At 37.6% G+C, this 23,805-nt stretch overlaps 1 protein-coding gene across 2 annotated transcripts in view; it reads right to left on the minus strand.

Moving 5' to 3' along the window:
- Positions 1-23,805, minus strand: part of ACAP2 (ArfGAP with coiled-coil, ankyrin repeat and PH domains 2) — a 64,207-nt gene that overhangs the window by 35,302 nt on the left and 5,100 nt on the right. For both annotated transcript variants that reach the window (XM_062498929.1, XM_062498927.1), the window contains exons 2-8: positions 11,784-11,841; positions 9,166-9,285; positions 8,486-8,539; positions 4,849-4,907; positions 4,179-4,362; positions 1,901-1,945; positions 722-817 (exon numbers count right to left, since the gene is read on the minus strand). In XM_062498929.1, coding sequence (XP_062354913.1) covers positions 722-817; positions 1,901-1,945; positions 4,179-4,362; positions 4,849-4,907; positions 8,486-8,539; positions 9,166-9,285; positions 11,784-11,841 — 616 coding nt within the window. The remainder of the gene's footprint in view (positions 1-721; positions 818-1,900; positions 1,946-4,178; positions 4,363-4,848; positions 4,908-8,485; positions 8,540-9,165; positions 9,286-11,783; positions 11,842-23,805) is intronic.

Consider the following 23,805-nt stretch of genomic DNA (forward strand, 5'->3'; position numbering starts at 1 on the left):
ACAAGTCAAGACACTGCTGAGTCTTCTTCCTACACCACAGATAGATTTTCATTTGAATACTGTATGTTCCAATCTCTTTGCATAGCTGTTTTCAATGTTTCTTGTATCCACCTGTTGGCAGTGGTTCATCTAAGCTTTTCATGAGTCCATCACTGAAAACCCAGAAGTGCCAATGGTCTGCTCTTAAATAACAAAACTGGGCAAGAAGGACTCCATGCAGGAACTAAATTTTGCACTACTTATTAAAATCATACTTCCATTTTATGGTCTAAGTTGCTAACATCAAAGTTATATTTGCACACATCAAAATTTAATTATGGAAACTGCATAATTTATACAGTAAATAAAGTATATGAGTAGAAGGAAAACCAGACTAATCTACATTTTATTATTAGATATATTTATAAACATGGGTCATATACAAAAATTTTGAAATCCAAATAATCCAGTATCCTGAGTATCATAATATACCTCACAGAGCAGTACCTGGCTGTGCTAAAGTATATAAATCCTAAAGGTAGTATTAATTTTAGTAAACAGACAACTTTCAGTTTGTAACTATTTTCATTCCTTTCATTGCAGTATTTTTTTCATGTTTTGCCTTTATCACACTACAATTCCCTTTTTGTTGAATAAATCCATGAAGTACCTGACATGTAGGCATATATCAAGATTTCCCCCATTTCAGCACATAGTTATACCTTTCAAAATAATTTGTTACCTGTGCACCAAGATCTTTCATGTAGGGCTCAAGTTCACTAAACAGATCATAGCCTTGGTGGAAAAAAGCCAGATGTGCATACATAAACGATAGCATCTAGGAGGAACAAAGTAAATATTTATTCCCTTAAAAATTGCATCACATATCACATAAACATGTCACTTTATTCACATAACCTACCATTTCTGGTTTAATTTCTCCTCACATGTCCTGACAGTTTCACATCAATACCTAATAGAGTTTCCAATGTTGTAAAATAAATATATGTGCAATGTAAAGAAAGAAAAGAACCAAGCCAAAAATCTCAGAAATCAGTTGATAGCATTAACCCCATGAGAAAAACAAACAAACAAACAAAAAAATCTAGTTAATGGCAGAAAAGTAATTCTAAATCATGTCACCTGAAATTTTTGTTATCTCCTGTTCAACTGCAACATATAAGGTAGAGAGGGGCTGTAGAATATTTTACTAATGATACAAACCCATAACCTTTATAAACATAGCAGAGAAGACTGTCAGACCTTCCTATTTTCCTTAAACAGGAAACAAGTTAGGAAGGTGCAAAGCAGAACAGCAGGCAGTTATAAACCAACCCAAGTAAAGTTTCTGCTTTTTAAGGAATTACGAAAATTATGGGAGAGCAGCTTCAGATATTTGGAAGAAAAGCACGGTTTAATTGTCATTCTCTATCTCAGTCAACTTTTAACAGTGATAATGTGAAGCTGAAAAGGGAACACAATGTGGAGAAAATTGGCATGCAGGCATAGCTTTATATTAATTTAGCAGATACCATACTATTCATATTAAAATGTACCCTGTTCTTAGAAAGAGCAGAATTCATCTTAGAATTACTGTAAGTAGCACTTACTGTTTACAGAGTAATAAACCAGACCTAAATAGCAGAATTCTTGGCAAAGTTTGATTTTAACCGTGGAACACATACCAAAGGATCAAGAGTAGTGAAAACCTGTAAGTGTTCAAATCTGAACCAGAAGGACTGTCAAAAACAGTTAAACATGTATGCCCAGCTACAGGAAAGGCCAAACTGACAGTCACCAAACTACCAAATTACCGATAACATTTTGATCAATAAAAGGACCAAATTTTTAACATACTGCTTTGTTTTTAATTTCAGATGGATTAAAATATTTGATATACAGAGGATAAAGTATATCTTACCGATTTTAAGATTTCTGCTCTCCTTTTAGATTGAAGAACATTGATCTAAGAAAAAAGAATAAACAAGAAATGTATTTTGTTTTAAACTTGTTATTTCATTTGCAATTTTTCCTCAAATAATCACATCCAGGTTTAAAACACTGGAAGATGACAGCTCAACATCAGACTTCCCAAAGTACTTTTGAAAGAAGACGCACTCTAGTTCTGTCATGATATCAAAACCATGAGATCAGGGAACACTCGCAAAGCTTGAGCTTCACGGTGATAGTCACCATTTTCTTATATGAGTAGGGAAAATACAAGATACCACGTGCTAGCTAGAAATAACATAATACACCTTTCAAGCAAGGAAAATTGGTTCTCATTTTCAAGAGATTGAATTCAAGATGTTTCAAGCAGTGTGAGCTAAGCCAGAACACCAACTCCTTGCAGAAGTTGCACTCAGCACTGCTGCCAGGGCAGAGTAAAGGATGGGGGCAGGGTTACTTTTTCTCTGACTCACAGGATTTAAGTATCCCAAAAGTAGTCCCAGGCAAGCAAGAACATAACAGCTTCAGTAAGTAACTTTCTGTGTATACCCGCACTTTTAAGATAGCTGAAGTCACTGGTTAATGGTGTCGTCCTAGAATTTGAGGAATTTCACATTATATAGAAAAAACAACTGATTTTTTGCATTCACCTAGCTCCTCTATCTTCTTTGTTCCCTATTCTTTAAAGGTTGCCATCCAGAACTATGGATTTTACTTTAAAAGACCCACTTTGCAGAAACAGGCATGATTTTGTAATTTAACACCTCTATGTCAGTTTAGAATTTCAGCAAAATAAATAAACTTGCTGAAGTTATAATCAAAACCAGATTCTACTTCTGTACTTAAGTGGTCATTATTTTGGAAAACTTTCTGCAGCAAAAATAATTACGATTTGTTTGTATAGAATAAACCCTCAGCCTGTGAAGCAAAGAAAAATAAAAGGAAAGCAAAGGTTTTGAATTACAGTTTAAAGCCAATCTAGCTGCAAGGAGACCACAGCTGTGAAGCCATTTTCCCAGAAGAATCATGCAAGTAGAAAGAATTCCTAAAGCTGAATTGATTTTTGTCCATGTTGAGAGATCCTGAAACTGCTCCCAGTTACTCTAAATGCATCTTTATCTCAGGAACTGCTCATACTTTGAACATACAAATTCCAAGAGGCAAACGACCTGCAGTTCAGTGCACACACAAGGAACTGGCCTACTACAGTAGTGACTGCCAGCTTCCCCCACCATTTAGTGCTAGAACAAATAATCCTGTGGGGCATAATTCACACGACATTTAAACACCAAAATTACCTCAGTGTTCTAAAAGCAGGAGCTCAGAGTTGACCACTGCCCACCATATCTGTGAACACACCCAGGCTGATAGGCTCCTCTTCATTTTACAACTCATCATGTGATTTATAGACAAGTTAATTAAGCTTTAAATAACTGACTGGACTGTCACAAATCAAGATGACAATGTCCAATATAAAACCAGCCTCATTGTAAAGAGCTGTTCTGTGTTTGATCATAGGAGAAGCTCAGACCCTTTTGGAGCCCCTAGTCTCTCACACCATCTGAATTGCAATAATCCTGTTTTACTGTAGTTGTGGGTAAGTATAAAGCAGATGGATTTTAAGTATCAAAAGAAAATGTATTACTGTACTACAGGATTCAAAGCAGCACGACAAAGAACACCCCTCAACACCCTATGGGACATATCCACTAAAAAGGTAAAGGATAGCTAATTTCTTGACTCCCCTTATAGCACAATGACAAACTCTGAGGCATCTAGACAACCCAAAATACAATAGTGTTTGAATACAACCCAAAGCATACAACTAAAATTGCAGAAGTACCCAATATCCTGTATTAGATTCAAGTAATTTTTATTTCCTAGGCTAGGTTACAGTTTTTACTTTAAATACATAAGATACTGCTGTATATCTAACTCATGAAACATTCAGGTTAAATATCAAGCAAATACTGGGTTTTTTCAAAATTCAAGTTCAACTTGAAAATTAAACTATGCCATTGCAGCAAGGGCATTGAATACCACAGCATTAAAGCAATAAGAATGCATCAATTCATTTTCCTCACATTTTACTAAAAAATAAATTACTTGCAGAAAAAGTTCTTCCTTTTTCCCTGAATCTCCACAGCTTCCAAGAAGCTTATGAAAAGAACTTCTAAGACTGTCAATGACATGTCTCCAGCCATATGTAACAAATGGCTTTGAAACATAACTTTTATTGCTGTCCTTACCTGAAGAACATAATCCAGAGCTATGTGTCGAAAACACTTCCGTGTTGCAGTCAATATATTGGTTGCTTCCTCTACCTCATGTTGTTTATTTCTTTGAACTTGGGCATTTTTCACCAGAGCATTCTCCTTTTCTTCACTCACTTTTTCAAACTGTTTCTTTGCATCTTTAAATTTCCTAATATCTCTATGGAAAAAAGAAATATGGATAACAAATTAATTCCAAAGCATGAAAGAGTTTAAAGCTACACCAGACAGACCAAGCTTGTGACTGCTATAGCTAGTATCTTTCTCAAATTTTATATTCTTCAATGCATGCTTGGTTCAAAGGGAAATCCACAAATTATGACAGAAGCTTCCTGTCTTTCTTTCCCAAGGAAAGGACAAAATTGAAATGTAACTGAACACATCTAATGCCTACTGGGGAAAAGCTTTGTTCCCCAGGCTTAGGAAATTGCAATACGTAATTAGATCAGTAATTCATCCTATTGCAACATTTCTGCAGCTAGATTTAAAGCCTCAGTGATTTGGGGTGATTTTTTACAAAGCCTTAATACACACTTCTCAATTTATGGGTAGCTATTTACAGGAAGGATGTTTCACTTAATCAAATCACATTTTAAAAATTCCATTTTATAAACAATTTTCCCATTACAAGCGCAAATTAACTTACTCTTTAACGAAAGTCTGAAGCTGTGTTTTAATTGATCTTTGGATTTGGTCAAACAGAATCTGAAAGAAAGCATTATTATGTAGGTCAGTAACTTAGAGGTACTCATACCTTCTGATTTCAGAAATACAAATGGCAATTATGCAGAATTTGAAGAGAATTATTATTAAACCCCTGTGTCTCTAATATCAAAATATAAATCCCTTCATGGTAGTTTTGAAATAAATACAAGATAAGGAAGAAAGTAAGGAAATAACACAAACCAAATATTTTTTTGCTGTTCTTTTCTTTAAGACTGTGGTTATAAGGAGAGATAAGAGCTCCTGGCATCTTATTCTCCCATCCTGACAATACAAGACATGCCTCATTTCATAGAAGTTTATTTATGTTAACTGTACAGTTATATTCCTGAAGAAACAATTTTGAATGTTAAGGAACAATTTTTTTTGTTTGTTTTTCACAATTTATCAACACCTAAACCATAAATGAAACCATAGAAAGAACATGCTCTTAACTACTGGGGAAAACCCCAACTGGATTGAAATTAATGCTGAAAATGAAGCATATATGTACTTTGTATGCAGTATTTAGTACCATCTCCTTTACATAATATGTTTGTACAAAAACACTCACTGTTGGACTACAAAAACGAATGGCTGAAAGGAATGGCTGATTCTTTTGAAGAATAAGTGATCTAAGCAATGCTTCCAAAATTTCTGATGATTTGGGAAGGCTGGGGGGGGCTGGTGGGCAAAAAAGAAAATCAACTCATTTGAATTGTGAAGTCTAAGATGTTTGTTAATTTTTTAAGGCCAATGCACACCTGGATGTGAGACAATGTGTATGTTATTTTAGGACCCAAAAAAAGTTCTAACTGGAAAATGAAAACACACATTCCTTCAGCTTCACATCTGCCTTCTGAATTTTAGGATGGAATGGAACAGGTCAATGGCCACCAGACAAATTCTCTGTCACTTATTGCGCAGACAATGAAAGTTGCCTCAATTTCCAACTCCCCCCTCTACACTGCCTATTTTCTGCATAACAGAAATACACAAGGCAGTATCACAAAAATAAAGTCGGCCTAGTTGAATAGAATCTCTCATAAAACATAAAGATCTTGAAATATTAAATAATTTTCTTGAAAAAGCAAGTCAAAACCTCAGAGTTTAAGGTGATAAAATGTTTTCTTTGAATGTTCTCAGTCTTAGATTCTTTATTAAGATTTGGAAATGAGAAGCTATGCAATGTCAAGTACTGACAGCAAAACCTTCACCAGCTCATCTCTCTTTACGAAACACTGAAGGGAAACATGGCTGAGTTTAAGCCACTCATTAGCAGTGGTACTATACCCTGCATCCAGTCTCCATGCTTGGAGGTTTTCAAGACCAAAGCAACCTGCTCCAGCTTCATATCTGACACTGATTTAGGCAGGCAGTCAAACCATCCACACCTCCTGAGGTGCCTTCCAACCAGAATTCTATCTACCATTAACACATGGAAGAACCTGTTTGTATTCTCACTTTGGGAAACCAGAAAAGCAGACAACCAGAATAAAGAACTTCTTGACAAACTGGAAGTCACACTGGGACTACTCCCACTGCTGACATTTAAGCTTGCCAGTGCCTGGGGAGCACACCAACCAAGATCAATACCAAAAGATAAAACCAGATGGGAACTCAAATGATTAGAGAACTCCCAGAAATATGAGCCTTGCATTCTGCTTACAGTAATGAAGAGAAAAAAATGTGCTGGGCAGAAAAATACATAGACAACATTTCCACTAAAAGAACAGAAAGAAGTGCCCAGACCACAATCTGATTAGATTTACAGCCTTGTCACATACTACCTTTCATTCACTCCAAGTCTAAGAAAGCTGCTATTTGCCATAAGCTGTCACAGTTACTCCCCCACTGCTGAATCAGTGAAGGTGCTGCATTATTCTGGTCCCTGGCCTTATTTGTAGCAAAGCTCACATGAAAAAACTGATAGTCATCCAAAACCCAGTGGGAACATCTCCCACCCCTTCCATCCTTTTTTTTCTCTCTCTAGCTTCTCCCTCCCGATGGCTGTGTCACCTTGGTCAGCAACAGACCTGTCACTCTGAGCCAGGAAGCCCTGCTGAACTAAGCAGATTCACAAAAAGCAGTCTGGAAAAGCAATTGTACCTTGCTCCTGATGTTTGTGCCTTTGGTAAAAGCCACTTTGTTTTCACTATGCCTGAGCACCGCAAGGGTATGGAGGAGAGAAAAAAAGCAGAACAGAACTCAGATTGGTCCTACTTATTAGATCCAAAAAGAAACCTTTAGTATGGTTTGTCCTTTGCTTTCTGCCTTCAAACTGCCCAAAAGGAACAGCTCTGCTATGCCAAATTTTACCAAAGCAGTGCAAGCCATGATCACATAGAATAACAGCAGCAATAATACAGGACCGATCAGAGGTGGCCAAAAGAACAAACCACAGATAAAAGACATGGTTAAGAGGGTAACCAGCAGCAAGATGTGTGATGAAGAGGACAGCCTGGTCATCTGCTCCATCTAATCTGCAGATATTGTTGACATGAAAGTAATGCTTGTTCCAGTACTGTTGCTTTGAACCTTGGCACTCCTTTCTCACTACAACCCAAGAACCACTGTTCACTTACTCCCTTCTTTACAGTCTTCATTAGATTAGGTGCAGATATGCACACTTTGTATAATGGAAAGAAAATCAAGCACAATGCTATTAACCTGCTTTGCTTCCTTTCCATTCTAAAAGCATGCATTAAAAAAAAAAAAAAAGAGAGAGAGAGAGAGAAGGAAAAAAGCCTAATCAGACACTTTTAGAAAGCTAAGTTAAAGCTAACAAACTTCCATAGCATTCTCTCTATCTTGTCAATTTTTAAACACCCAGTGGTATGAAAAACCCACATTTTAAGTGTCCTGTGTATTTTCAGCCCTTTAGAAACACTTCAATTTGCTTCCAGCATTTTGCTGAGAAACTAATGAAGAGCAGTTGGGTCAATGCAAGAGGACGAAAACAGAAGAACAAACACATCCTTTTGGCTTTCTGTATACAAGAGCAAACTCTTCACAGAAAAAAAAAAAATAGTTTTCAACCCAGGGAAAAGTTGAAACTGAAGTTTCTGATGAACTCTGATATGCTAATAATTACAATTAGTCTTAAATCCTAGCGTTTTCTCCTTTCTTCACACTTATCTAAATTTACTATCCTTCCAAAAATAAAACTATATGCAAATCAGAGGTGCTTCATTTTGTGTATTATAAAGGATAGGGGGAAAAAGCAGCAATTATGGAAAAGACAATCATTATTTCAGACCAGCAAAGGTATAAGCACATAGTCTGTAACTGTTACCATCAGTTTGATTAAAAAAGATTAAACTATTCAGCATTTACTGTCTTTGAGCAGCAAAGCTTACAAAATAAACCAAGATGGAAATCTGCAGGAAAGGGAATATTTATAAATACTTTGTTAACAAAACATTAATAAAATATTCATAAGCATAAAATGAGAACTATTTAACACCATTTAAACCATTACTTTGCAAACACTATCAACAAGAAAGGCTTTACCATTTATCTATTATCAAATATAACTGGAAGTAAGCTATCCGTGCCGTGTCATAGCTAGAAATACTCACATTATGATAATTGATCATTTCCTGTAAGGTGTCAGAGAACTTTGTCAAATTGGTCTGTAAAGAGAAAATAAAAGTGGTTTAAGTTAAGCTCTACTAAACACACAGCACAAAAACAACAGTTTGGAGGTTTACAGCTTTTCAGTAAAGAACTTGGAAATTCATTTTCCTTGTATGAGGAATAGCATGATTATGAAACTAAAACCACTAGTCTAGAAGGAGAACACGATTGTAATATCAAATAAATCTATTAAAGATACAAACAACAAAAAGGTTACTAAACTGAAGGAAAGCAAGAAAATTCACATTGACTAAAGATATGGGAAGCTCACATGATCTAAAACATTAATTTACAGTATTTAATCTTACACTAATAAATATTTTTCACATTTATTACTCTTACTCTAAAAAACTGGCTAACATGTTGCATTCACCAGCATACCCACTAATCTAGCACATTTTCTGAAATCTGGCAGACCCTGTCACTGCTGAAACTAAAGAGCACAGACACCTGCAGCGCACCACAGCTGCAAAAATCCTCACTCTGAAAGAGATATCAAGGAAAAAGAAACAAAAAGGCAAAAAAAATTCTATAAAAGTCAACTACTTGTCTTGCCATCTGTTACAATGTACCTTCTTTAAGTTATGTTTCTCTCCCTCCACTTTCACCTCAAAGAACTTACCTCAACCAATGTATCTTTACAGGAATATTGTGCAAGGTCTCGAATTCCATTCATGAACTGCTTGTTGGCTGTACAAAATGCTTTCCCAGTATCAATCATTGCAATACAAAGCTTTACCAGCTAAAATGAATATAAAAGGAGAGAGAAAGCAGAAGGTTTATTTTTATTTGGTTTTTACATAATCATAGAAACATGAACATACTGAGTTTTGTTAAGGCTACAAAATAAAAATTCCAAAAGTTAAATTCCCATCCCTCAGATTCTGTGAAAAGCTTTCTACTGTATAGTAACAGCTATAAAAATACTACTCTAGGTCAACAGATATGCTATTGTGAAAGTTACCACTCTATAATATTTTTAAAATTAGTTTTTACTTAATTCATTTTTAACTGAGATATTGCACATACTTCAAGAGAGAGTTTTACAGAGGCAAAAATTACAGCAACTAAAACATAACTGGTTAGAACGCAAGCAAATAATGAGATTATTGTGGTTTCTACGGAAAAACACCACAAAACAAAAAAGAAACTCACACCAGTTGTTCCATTCTGAGACACTCAGAATACAGGCACAGGAAAGCAAAAGGCTCTGTGCACAAAGCACAGCTGAAGAGCCGTGGTTACATCTCAGGAGGTGAAATCAATGTTTTCACTCACAAACAGACTAATTTCTGATGGTTTTCCATCCCTACCACTCACTGCTTCAGTCAGCACCTCAGCCCTCATGGTACTCCAGTCTGATAGGAAGGTCCTCAGTATCTTGTGAGGGACGTTTTCCCACTTGAACCATTTATGCACTGGGCCATTAATGTAAGGATGAGTGGTTACTGCAATTGTCAAGATGCTCTCTTGAGAAGGGGCACATTATGATCGAGCTCCCCCAACCTAAGACAAGCTTAAATAAATAAAATAAATAAAACCAGAGAATAAAACCAGAAGATTGAACCTTCATCTCTGAAAGACTTTTCAAGGATGGTAAATAAATTGCCATGAAAAGCAACACAGAAGTACTTGATCCTATGTTGGGGCCAAGAAACCATCCAAGCATCCTTCCTGCCTTAGTCATACAGTAATTTTTATGTTGACTGAGATCCTTAGGGAAAATGGAAAGCTGAGCGTGATCTTCCACATTCTGATGAATGTCCAAATTGCTTGAACAATGGACAGAAAAAAACAAAAAATCACCATCAACATTAACCTTTTTCCTTCACCTTTGCTTGTAGTTCACAAGCCCGAACTGGGCTTTCTTTCTTCCAGAGAGGACAAAACTGCAATGTAGCCCAAAGTCAAAATTGTGAGACAATAAAATCAAGTTTAGTATGAACAACTGAGCAGAAAAAGTTACTAACCAAGCCTAGCCAAATTATTACCCCCAGGCCATAGTTGCTTCAGCTCACCCAAGAAGCTTGGCTTTCTACTTCAGTATTGTACTACAAGGCCCTGAATAATGCCATTTAAGAAATATGAGAATTGTTTTCCCCGAAAACAATCCTCTCAGACTGGTGGAAAAGCAAAACTTCCAAGACTGATTTTTCAGATCCTTTAAATACATACACTGTATGATCTATCAAAACAGATTCAACACCCTTACAGTAAAAATGTGGGTTATACCCACCAGTTTCATCAAGATTCACACCAAATCTAAATTAAGGATCTTGAATTTATTTTCCAAGAGCAAACTGTTTGATTATCAACTAGATAAAACTAGAAATATTATTACATGTAGTAAAGAATAAGTCTTCAGGCTTGACACCATCTTTATTTGTCTCCAGCCCTCTGCAGCCAACTCACAGCTGCAGGAAAAATGGCTGTACTCAAAAAGCAGTTAAGGAGGTAAACAAATGACATCTGCCTGCCATATGAAAATACAGATAAAAATAATTTAAAACATTTAGCACAAATGCAAAGGAAAGAAGACCTTATACAGATGACAACCAAAAATAAGCCACTCTCAAAATACTAGCAAAAAAACCCCAGAAGTTTCCAAAAGTGAGGAAACCAATAAACAGTAAGGAGCTGAAAAGACGCTACATATAATTTTTTATATACATGCACAAAGCATGACAAAACACAGGATGAATTTTACAGTAGTCAGGTCCTCCACACAACAGTGAAGGATATATATATAAATATATATATACATATATACACACACACACACACACACCCCTGACTGCTGTGCCTCAGACTACCAACTCCAAACAGTACAGATCTTAAACCTCTAAAAGAGCATGCAGATGTCCCCGCAGCCGCTGTGGTAAAACAGGCTCTCGGTGCAGCAGTGACCAAGGCCCGGCCTTTATCTCCCGTGAAAGCTGAAGGAGTCTGCAGCGGCTCCCCCCAGGCTGTCACAGGGGCTCAGTGAGGGGCCAGGTCAGGAGGGAATGGCCCAAGTCTCACCGGGGAAGGAGCGAGCTCAGCCTCGATTGAAGCTGCCCGCTGCTGCTTCGCTCCAGCTTGGCCTGGGGGCCCAGCTGTGAGCTCGACCTGCATCCCTTTCCTCTGCAGAGCAGGGGGCTTGGTCAGCCACTGACACTTCCCAGCTGCGAACTTTAAAACAAAACCAAAACACACTTGCTGATGTTTTCAAGAACAAACATTGCTGAATTAAAAGCTTACCTTGTCAAGTTTCAGTTCCAGCTCTGTCACATCTCCTTCTACCTCTTCTAAGGTTGCCCTGCACACATAAAAAAGGTTTTCCTTTAAAAAGTTATGCAAAAATACTCTGAGTCTGGGAAGAAGGGGCAGACGCACATTCATTTAACTCATTTATTACTATCACAGCTTTAAGTAAATTTCAGCTGTAAAACAGCATAGATTTTAAAGAACCACAAGAATCACAGGAAGTTTGACAGTAAAAAGAAGAAAAACTACATCACTGCTAAAACATCATCTATTGATAAAGATTTGAGATCAAATTTTATCAATCCTAATATCTGTCACACCAAAATAGGTTTATTCTGTTCTTGTATAGACAACAATCTATATGTTTGAAGCTAACAACAAAGGAAAGAAACTGCAAGTCAAAGGGAATTTTCTTAACTCTTCTGGTGACCTCCTGGCTCAAACCTGCAAATGGTGCAGCTATTTCATTAATAGCCTCGCAATGAGATTAGGAAATGTGTCAATTAATCTGCAGGGATGGCACATTTGATTAGACCATTTACCTCTAGTCTAGACTGGTCAAATCTTGCAGGCCAGCCAAATTTAACTTTCCAGTAAAAGCTGCTTTCATAGAGCACTGCTAAAGCACAGCTTTTTTTTTTTTTTTTACCTTGAAAGCTCATGTTTCTTTGGACACCTCTTTCCTTATTGCTACCTGAAAAAACAGAAGACTGAGGATGGATGACACTTTGTTCAGAACATTGCTGCTTCATCAGGCTATTGCCTTGAGAGCTGAACGGACTCATTTCTGGCAAGGAGTGCCCTTGCTGCCATCACAGGGTGCTCATTCTTTCAGTCATTCCAGCATAACTGTTCATGGAGCCACACTGTTTACCACTAGTAGCCCGCCTTGGGGAAAAAAAAGTAATAGGAAGTTCTCTGTAATGCTTTTTGGAAAATTGGATCAGACATTTCACATTTCAGTCCTACAAAAAAACCCAGTTCTTCCTGGAAAAAGTTATACAGGCAGGAAGAATGATTTGGAGCAGGAATTTCTTAAGCCAACTTTATACCACTGAGGAGAGACTACACACAACCACAGTTTTACTGTCTCTTGCTAATTCCATTCTAGTTCACATGAGTACAAGCCAAGAACACAAAAAAACCCCAGACTGGATCAGGCCCCAAGTTCAGGAAACCAGTTGTTTGACAAAAACAGTTCTGAAAAATGCTGCCAATTGCTTGCAGATCTCAAACACTGAGCATGACATTCCCAGCTTTTGCAGATTTCACTACACATAGCTGCATTCCAGTTCCTGTACCTCAGTGCATTCCCACTGCTATGTCCTAGGTTTCACATCCAAGAAATCTCTGCAGCTACATTTTGGCTTCTCCCTCTTCACAAGCTTCAGACCATGAAGGATTTCAGGAAACATCAATTTCTCTTTTACTTTATTTTCTTCCATAACTGACTTATTTCCATTTAAGTCCCTAGTTAACCTTGTTTCAGAAAGCACTAAAGAGAATTTAAAAAAGCAAAACCCAAAGGAAGGAAAAGTATCTCAATATTTAGACTGTAATTCTGTATTCATTTGTTTATAATTACAGTGCAACAAATTTTTATTTGTTTCTTTGGCATTAACATAAAAGCACGATTAAGTAGCTTGTTTACAGAACTGCAGCAAGATCTGATAAGATTATTATTATTTTGGTGTCTTTAACTAGCAAAGAGTTCTAGCTCCACAGGACTTAATGAGCTAAAAGTCTAAGATTCAAAATGAAGAACAAAGGCAGTTAGAGCAGGCCGAATGAAGACAACATATCTGTTCAGCAATTAAACCTCTATTCCAAGAGGCAAATTTTAAGACAGAAGAAGCTCAGCTGGAAGAAGTAACAGCAGAACATCAAAAGCCTGAAACAATGAAAGGTAGGTCAAGCAAAAAGAAGTATAAAGCAAAGCAGATAGAGGTATAGGACAAAGGAGAGACCCCAGTATGACCCAGTTCATTGCAGGTCTCTGAAATGCCACAGGCCTCTGAGGCACCAGGCTGGTTCTCTGGGCTATTTCCTACCACTGCCATGTGATGGAGGGATGGTATATCTGGGCCCTACAGCCAGATATGGATCAAACAGCTGCGGGGTTCCAGCCAAACTCCACTTCAATTCTATGTTTCTTTGTATAAAAATGACTACTTTCACTGTTTCCACATAAAAACTAGTAGAAGTTATTATCATGCAAACATATTTACAGGTATTAGCCCAATATTTGATTACAAGCACAGAAACAACAGAGCGGATGCCCTAAGGCTATCAGAATATAGATATATATAAGTCCAATTATGTACCATCTAGTGAAAAAATTGTCTTCATGTTTTCATCCTGGGCTAGCAATACATGAAAAACAGCTGATTTGAGCCTTGCTATGTTAATGCTACCCTTGTTTTTCTTAATTTAATACTTTTGAAGCTACAGAATACAATGGTGCATTTCTCTCTGAAACATCTGTGTCAGGCATACAGTTCACAGAAAACCATCCTAATTCTGGGTAAATGTCATGTCCACAGCCAAGACCCACTGTCCAGCTATAAACACAGGAAGTGGTGGTGAAACAGCTGAGGACCAAGTGCCAGACATGACATGTAACAAAACTGTTGCTCCTTAGTGAGGTGGGAGCTGGGAGCAAGGTTTGCATCACAGTGATCTCAGCCAGAAGGCTCCAGCACTAGGAATAAGGATCAAATCAGGTCCAGAGTATGAGTCAAACATCTGTGGTTTCCCAAGATGTTCAAATACTGCATGGCAACGCACAAAACCAGAACAGCTGCTTAAGGGTGGAGGACAGCTTTTATTAATGAGCGGTCCCACATACGCTTCATGCTCTGTAATGAGGACTCTCAGGAATGTGTTTCTTTCCTCTGCTGTGACTTCTCTCCTCCACCACCCCCCTAAAACACAGTTCAGTTTGCTAGATACAGCTTCCTGCACAGCTTCAGTGCAGGAGGAATACAGGAGATGATGGAAGAAAACTCAAGTCCTGACTTTGCAGCCTTTTTAAATGAGGATAATGTCACCAGTTACCAAGCCCAGCATATGTGAAGGACAGCTGAACTCTGACATCCATCACAGCACTCCCCATAAGTGACCAGTAAAAGACTTTCTTCCAGGTTAAGGTACTTTGAGAATCCCAGGAATCAAGCAGAATGATGATGGATAAACTCTCCTCTAAAAAAAACAATGTGTCACTCTTAGACCAGAAGCTACAGACACGACCTAAGGAAACAATTAATCCTGGAGTAATGCACTACTGCAGACCAGAACATCACAGACAGGGGTCTACAGGCCCATTTGCTCTCACAGAAGAGTGGTGATCACCAGGGCTTTTAAAGTCAGCTCCTCTTCAAGCAAAATCTAGCTGCAATTGAAGCCACACCCTGCCTTTAGTCTTCTGCTCATTGATTCATCATATTCTGGCTTGCATTTTCAGATTGCATTCCTGAAAATGAGGAGGCTGGAATCAGTAGTCACTCTAAATAAGATGCTTAAAAGCAACAAACTGGAGAGGTCAAAGGTGCCACGGGCAACTAACAGTCATTAACTTTAGATATAATACATCACTATAAAAAACATTCAGAATAATAAAAGCCCAATAATAAAGCATTTTCCAATAGCGTGTGTTTATTTTTTTTCTTTTATTGAGAAAAGCTTTGATTCATTTCATGAATATACTTTCAGAAGAACAGGAACAAGTCACAAAATCAATTGCTATTCATTCTGGGGCTTTTGAATACATTCATATATTTGGACTCCTGAAATGGAAAGAATGGATTTTTACCACTGCAGTTTCAATGGCATTACTGCTAAAGTCTTGTCCTAAAATCTTAGAAAGACACAGCTCTCTTACTTGCACATATTCTATGCAGAACAGCTTCTTAATGCACAACTTAGACTCCACTGGAGATTACATCCTTTCAGCCAACATCCACTATACCTTAAAGACAGCTTGAAAAAAAAAGGTACCTGAAAACCTGGAAATGAGATACATTAAGTGCAAGATAAGAATATGAACCTGATGATTTACAGCAATGTCTCCTCCTGTATGTCAGAGCTTATCAGCTGACAGCAAAAAGGACAGTAGACATTAATCAAAGGATAGACAAAGACCTGTAGTGTGATGCAAAGGCAAATTAAAATGCAGATGTACCACGGAAGATATCACACTTGCTCACCCACTTGGTCTGCTTTGTCTCTGCCTCCAACTCCCTTTCCTCCCACTGCAGTTGCACCTTGGGATCACCCTTCAGATGCAAAGCAACTACTCACAGATGAGCTCAGAAACAGCCACAGAGGGACTGCTGAGTGCCCTCAGGCCGGGAGAGCCCACACCCCACAGTGACTAATGCCACTGGACACTGCCACTCTTCACTGCTCACCAAGGGCCACTTGCTGGTCACCAGGCTGCAAAGGCCCCTGTCCGCCAGCACAGCTGCACAGGGTTGTTACTTTTCAGAGGAAGTCTTCACATTCGTCTGGGTTAAACTTCAGGAGCATTCTACCTGTGCTTTCCCCTCCCTTGTTGAGGTCCTGCTGGATGGCAGACCCACCCTCCAGCTTCTCAGGCTTCCCTCCAATCACTCTGTACTTCACTTGACTTCCTTCATGTACAGTGAGATATACAGAGGTGTCCAGAGGCACATAAACCAGCATGCCAAGAAAGAATACAGCTGGTACATGTGTTATGACATCAGACAACCAGAGACTAAACAAGAAACATGACATACTGAGGGACAAAGAAGGCACACATGGAACAGTAAGGCCTAGTAACTTTGGATAACAGCATGGATAGGTAGAAGAGTTTTACAACTTATGAGATGTGTCATAACCATTAATACGGTCTGAAGAGCGAACACTGTTGCAACCTGTCATAGAGCCCACTGAAGCCCTGGTTTGGCACTGCACAGTTTTTCTCCCCACGGGCACAGAGCCCCTCCATACTGAGGAACAGATGATGAACTCTCTCTGACACACCAAGATAAAATTCCTCATTCATGCTAGCACTCCTTCTATTAATTCTTCAGTCATTGCCACACAACATTTTATCAATAGCTTAGAAAAACCTCTATGTACCCTACATGAACAGTAGGGTTTTTAATCAGAAAGTTGAACCCCTACCCTGAAATCCTTGAAATTTTCTATGAGCTTGGGGGATTGAAATATGGAAATACATTTCCTGAACAGAATATTATGATGTTGATGAATAAGCCAAGTTTTCAGGTACATAGCAAGCATTATCTGCATTTCAAATTTCCCTGGAGAAACAGGAATCAAGTCCTCAATATCAAAAGGACCCTTCTGCCACTCCTCTCAAGTCAGATTTCTTAAAAAATAATCAAATGAAATAAAGCAAAAGTATTTATTGAATTAATAAAATTATTAAAGCAAAGGCCTGCTTGTAGGTATCACTTTTTAAGGTTGTGTGCACCTACAAGGCTTAGCTTCTCCTCAATAATTCATATGGTCGGATATAGCAAGCAAGACAAATCTTTCTAAGATGTACACTTCCCTTAAATAATTCTTTACTATTAGACTACACACAGCTCAAATATTATGAACATTATAATCAAATCAGTCTTCAAAAAGGAACAAATTCTACTGCCCTTAACATACTCATCTGGAAGCCAAACTCTTTACCACTAAACTTGCACTAGCATTTAACAGTCTGTATCATCCAGTCTATCACACACAGACTATAAGGACTGGACCCAAAATTTTTTAACTTTTTCTCTCACTACTCTTCTGCAGTAAATTGCCAGGAATGCCTAATAGGGCTATTTTCCCAATGGCTTCGCCTAATAATTTTGTCCTAAGCTTTTTCTACCCCAGGAGAGCCTGACAGTAAGCCTAAGCAGGAAATCAGCAACCTGTTTCCTCCATAAAGAGTCTGAGAAGCAAGATTTTCTTCATCTTTCAGCTTCAGTGTTTTGTTCATCAGAAGTCAGCTGTAAACAAGATGGGGACACAAGGGTGACCATGAAAGCTTCACGGAAAATAAGCTGATTACACTACAAGTTGATAAGATTGCAACACATCACAATACATGTCATGCACTGGACATGTATTGGACATGGACTAGTGACTCCAACATCCAAGACTATGTCAAAAGCTTTTTAGGAGGACTTAACTATCACATAAGGAAGAAGGACTACAGTATCAAGATCTTGCAACAAAAAAAAAAAAGGGCAGCAGAAAGGAGCTCAAGGAACTGATGGTGTCGTACAGAAGCCTTGTTGCTGAAAATCTGCCAGCATCAAAGAGCTGTTTTAATCTTTTAAATCTCAGCAACCACCCAGGACCTTGAACACAGAAGCAGCAGATGGAATGAAGGATTTCAACATTTGAAAACTCAAGTATGTAGTAAGGTCAGGAAGTGGAAGCATAAATATAACCATCAAACGACCAACTGCAAAAGACACAAGATAGGACATCTAACGAATACACCCTGTTAGCCTCAAGATCTGGAGTTACCAGTCAGATGCTAAGACCTGTCAACTTTGCTTATAAAAGCTGTAAGTAATAGCAGTCTGAAGAACAGTGAAGATACTAATCCCTGATTTGGAAAGACACCCCTTATGTACCTCACCTGCAACCAATGCAGAAAGAGTAAATATCACTACATAGCACCAGCATAATATTCTCAGGATCAATATGCTCAGAACTCATACAGCAGCATTTAAACCACCAACACAGGAAACCATGTGTAAAGTAGAGGCAACTAAAGGTCTGAGTACTGTGCAATTAAACAAAAAGATACCACATAATCTTCATATGAATCTTGTGTTTGCTTTGATTTCAGAAAAAAAATAGGTAATATCTCTCCCTTTCTTTTTGTCACTCCCTTAGTTGCTAATTTAAACCTTATACCATAGTTAGAGGAGCTCTGCTGCGTATAAACCAGCATAAACTGGCAAAGCCTTTGTAACCAGAGCTCACCACATTTCAGAAGAGCTGAGGACTATTAGCTGTCTACAATTCCAGTTTTATCAGGTGGATCGTCTTTACCAAAACCTGAGGGAAGCTTCAGATTTGCTATGAAGACTGAGTCACCAGCAAGTATTTACCCTTTTTGTCCATTTCAGAAGTTGAATATTTCAGTAATACATTTTCACAAAGCTCTATTTGACAGTCAGAGAGAAGGCTGCAGCTTTGTTGTAATACACATTCTGAACCTGAATTTTTTGTTTACATATTAGGTGGACATACATACATGGATCTCACAGTAACCTAAAGTGCATTTTCCATGTAAATTAAGAGTTTTATTGGGCAGTTTTATTGTTCTCACATATTGCAAAAAGCAGTTTGTTAGCCCTTCATGCCTTTGCACTGAAGCAGCCAGTCAAATGAATCCAACCTCAACCAAAAGAGATTAATGCATAAGCATTAGAGCAGGACAATAAAGAAACATAGTGTAGTCACGTTTTCCTCAAATTTACTGTTTTCAAATTTGCAACAGCCAGTGGCCTTTCCTCCTCATCCATTTCAAATGATAATGATAAACTATATTAAAAAAAAAAAAGAAAATAGGCATTTGGAATTTTATAACATAAAAACTACAAAATGCATGCAGTACACCCACAGCCCTGGAACTTCTCTGGGTACATTTAGTATCTTTTCTCCCACTAGCTTTTAGTCATCAAGAGATTTTAAAGACCAGGGGATTTCACTCATCTATCAAACCTAACTGCAGGTAAGCTGTTTTCCAACCAAGCAGAAGCTTAAATATCCTTCAGTTATTACATGTCAAAGGTTTTTCATCTCAAATCAACAGCAAATATTTTCAAACAAAATCTTGCCAGACTGATATTTACAATACAGTGGATAGTTTGTAATAGTATGCACATTCAATGCTTTCCTTTGTCATTTTTCATCATTCTTTTTGGATAAATCAAGTAGAACAGAATAAATAGGCAGATATATTCTTCAAAATCAGACATTTGACAAAAGAAATTAAGTTAAATTAATACTTTTAAAAATCATTCTCCACAAACCAGAGATTCTTCTGAAGAATAATCCTGTAGATTCTTTTGAGGAATAATCCCATAGAGAAGGTGTGTAAATGTGTGTAGTCTTTTTAAACAGGGTCCAATTTAGCAACACAGAAATTCAGCCAGAAGCTGCACCCTCAATGAAACATCAGATTCCTAAGTAGTCTTGAAAACTTTTCATCCTTAACAGCAACCCAGTCTGGTAAAACAAATGCAATTGTTCTATTGTTGCAGTGTGCCTTATCTGATCAAATACTGGTATCTATGCACAGATACCTGAATTAGTCAGCCAAAGCACCTTTGGAAATGATAGAACAGAAACATGTGATTTCCAGGGTGCAGTTCACCTTATCCTGACACATATGGCTAAAACAAACCAAGAACTGCTTGGGATCAAACCTTAATGAAGATTAATAGTTGTAAGGAGCCTAAGCCTAAGATCTGGCTTAAGAGGAGGGATGGTACACAGCAGATGAGATGCATTCTCCTTTTCCTGTTTAAGGAAGTTAAGAAAGAAGGGGCCTAGGTCATTATTTACTAAACACTTTCTATAGACAGGAACTCCAACTTACATGAATGGTACAAGTCTAAGAAAGACAAAATATTTCTTGCCATTTCCAGTTGGCCCGTGAGTCTCTACAGTGCCTTTTGCTAGAGCCAGTTAAGATCACAAGGCCCAACACTGCTGCACCTACATTATTTTTCTTCTTCACCCACTTAGTTCTTCTTCAGGTTGTCTTAAACCAAAAGTATAACACCACCAGCATGTTAAATGGAACCAATAGCATTGTTATAACACCACATACTCTCTACATTGAAGCTCATCATAAGAATCCAAATAAATGCTGAGTCTGATTATTTAAAGAAGTCAAAACAAACCCCCACCCCCCCAAACCTGACACAAACTGCATCTTTTTATGCCAAAAATTACCAACATTCAGACACCATTAGTGCCCACTGACCAGCAGCTTGAGCAGCAAGGGAGTCAGTGGAGAGCTGGAATCTAGGAAAGCACCAGAGGGTGGGACAGGGCTTCCAGCACAGACTCACACCAGCCACCACCTCTGTGCCAAGCAGAGAGAGATCCCTGCTCAGACCACAGGGCAGGGACAGGAGAGGCTCAGGGCCTCCCCGGGTGGAGTCCACAGAGCAGAAACCCAAACCCCACCTCCCAGGTCATATTTCACATCTTTTCTGACAGACAGAAGGGATAAACATTCATGGCCAGAACCCTGAATACAACACACTTTTCCTTTGTTACAAAGGATTGAATTCAAATTTACATCCGCAATATGTCATTCTAAATATCAATACACTAAAATCTGTTAGATGATCTCCAGCATTACATAAGTTATACATAATTCTATAATAACTACAAGATCACTAAAAATTGAAGACCAGAATATTTCAAATGCACAGAAATGTGCATTTGATATGCATGTGTTCCTACTTAAATTAACATCTGGCACACAGAAAGATGGAAATCTGCAATTGTCTTGCACAGAATGTTTTGGTTTTAATTTTAGCAGATAGAATACATTTCACTACATAAGACTTCTCCAATGTTTTTGTATTATATCCAACTTAGAAACTTCAAAATCACATCATGCAAATTCTCACTAGCTCTGGTTTATGTTTAGCAGGACAAAACTGTAAGCAGAGGTCTTCCTTTTATGACTGCTGCTGAAGGTAGGTCACAAATCATTAAATGAAAAGATCGTTTGTGCATGTGCAGCTACAGTCAGATCCTTGTCCAAAAACTATAATATAACTATTTCAGTGCCATTAATATTGAAATGTTAACTACAAAAATTATCCAAGGACATTGTGCCTGAACACTGCCAAGTCTTGAAGTATAAACTAGATAACTTAAAACATCAAAAAGGAATCCTGATTCACAGACAGACTCATGCCACACTACTAAGTTTACCAGCCATCTGACAGGCATCTTCTCTGTTCAAAATCTCCTCTCATTCATATAAGGAACTTGAAGGATCTATTTTGCCACAAATTATTTCCTTCGCCTATCACCGTGTCTTCTCAATTTGAAAATGTATACCTGACATCACTCCATAAATTAGATTTCTTCTCACACAGGCAGTGCATCACAACAACACAACTGATTTAGGTCTGAGGCCTGGCTACTTCTAATATTCATAAAGTAAACATTAACCATAAAATCATTATTCTGCCACATACACAAGGAATCCTCTTGAAAAGATTACCTGGAAGGCAAAACAATGTTTGAGTCTACTGGACTGCTTAAAATTGTCTAGTTTATGATCATAATGATAATATCTACTGTTTCTCATATTCATAATCTAATCTTTTAGTAATGTGAAAGACTGACAACAGAACCAGGATTTAAATTGCCTCACACAGAGGTGTGGAAAACTCCTGCATGTATTAAGATAACATTACAGTCCACACACTAAGCTGCATGCCCTCCCCATGGTCTTCCATTGCAGACGGCGACTTCAGCCCTTACTTTTGTTACAAATCTGCCACTAGCAAAAAGCAAAGCACCCAAATCACTACCTAAAGTCACAGAAATATCTACATCTCAAAACAGCAGTATCTGCTCACAGATCTCACAAATGCATTTACACAGTTTAAACTTCTACATGTGTTCTTAAAATGAATTCTGCATGTACAAGAGGGAGGCAAAAAAAAAAGGTAACTAAATTACTCAGAATTTATTCTTCTATTTCCTGCCTATGTAAACATGACACTTTCTGCATTTGCATCACCCTGAGATACTTAACTGATTCAGGCAGCAAGGCCTGCATCAAGATTAAGGCAAAGGGTTCTTGTCTGTAAACAGTAATTTCTGTAGCCAATGGAAATTTGACATTTTCCTTTCTTTTTTTTCTCTCAAAACAGGTTATAAGAACAGAGTTTGCTTTGGGAAATTTTTAGAATTATTTACTCTAGTAACAAGTTAGCAAAAATTTAAGCCATATTGTTCGCTGCATGAAATAAGAACAGGAAAAATTCTGGCTAAGCTAAATAATATGGTTCTGAATACAAGGTTGTCAAGAAGCTAAGTCTGAAAAAATATCACAGGACGATGCAAACATTGCTGAAATCAGCACATTTGCTATTCAGAGGCCAACAGTTTCACAGATATGTACAGTGAAAAAACAGAGCCACCAAAAAGTCCATCTAGTAGAAGACACAGATTTCTATTTTATAGTTGCCACCTTCCCAATGAATATTCTATTTACTGACCCTGTTTTCCAGAGATTTTAACTTTGCTATTCCTCCCCTCCCAAAAAATATAAAACTACCATCTCAATAACTTCGTTTCTTAATGTAATTACATAAGATGTGCTTAGGCAACATAAATGAGACACTTGAGGCTAAAAAACCAAACCTCTTCAAATCTATATTTAAAACCTGAAAGACTATAAGGACTTGTATAATTACAGTTCCATTGCACACACACAAATAAGCTGTCTTTCTAATTCTGCAAGTGCTCATTAAAGATCAGTTGTATAGGCTTAATTAACATCAGTTCTTCAGCAACCATACTGCTGCTGTGGTACAGCAATGTTACAATAATGTGCAGATTTTGTCACTATTTCCACTGTAAGTCCCTTCTCACTGTGGGGTTTTTTTAAGCATTTCCAGATAAAAATGAAAAAAGACCAAAACTGAGGAAGTTAACATTTTAAGTTCCTATTAGCAATTTAAGATATAGTTAAGATTTTAAAATTTTCTCATTAATGTAAATTATAATCAAACAATAAAGAAAAAGAATCGCCATTAATAACCCTACCCTTTCTTATTCATAACTGTGCCAGCCAACTTTATTTTAGTATTTTAAAAATTTATGTGCACTAACCAAATGAAGACATCCTGATTTCAGGACACATTTCTTTAATCTCCATTAAGAAGGATTGTTAACAAATTACTACTAAGTTTCTTCAGATTTAAAATATTTCAGTGTGAGAGATTTTTCACAGATGTATTTGGGAGTGATCTTCAATGAACCT

This window comes from Cinclus cinclus, chromosome 10 (assembly GCF_963662255.1).
Source record: "Cinclus cinclus chromosome 10, bCinCin1.1, whole genome shotgun sequence".
In the NCBI taxonomy this organism is placed as follows: domain Eukaryota; kingdom Metazoa; phylum Chordata; class Aves; order Passeriformes; family Cinclidae; genus Cinclus; species Cinclus cinclus.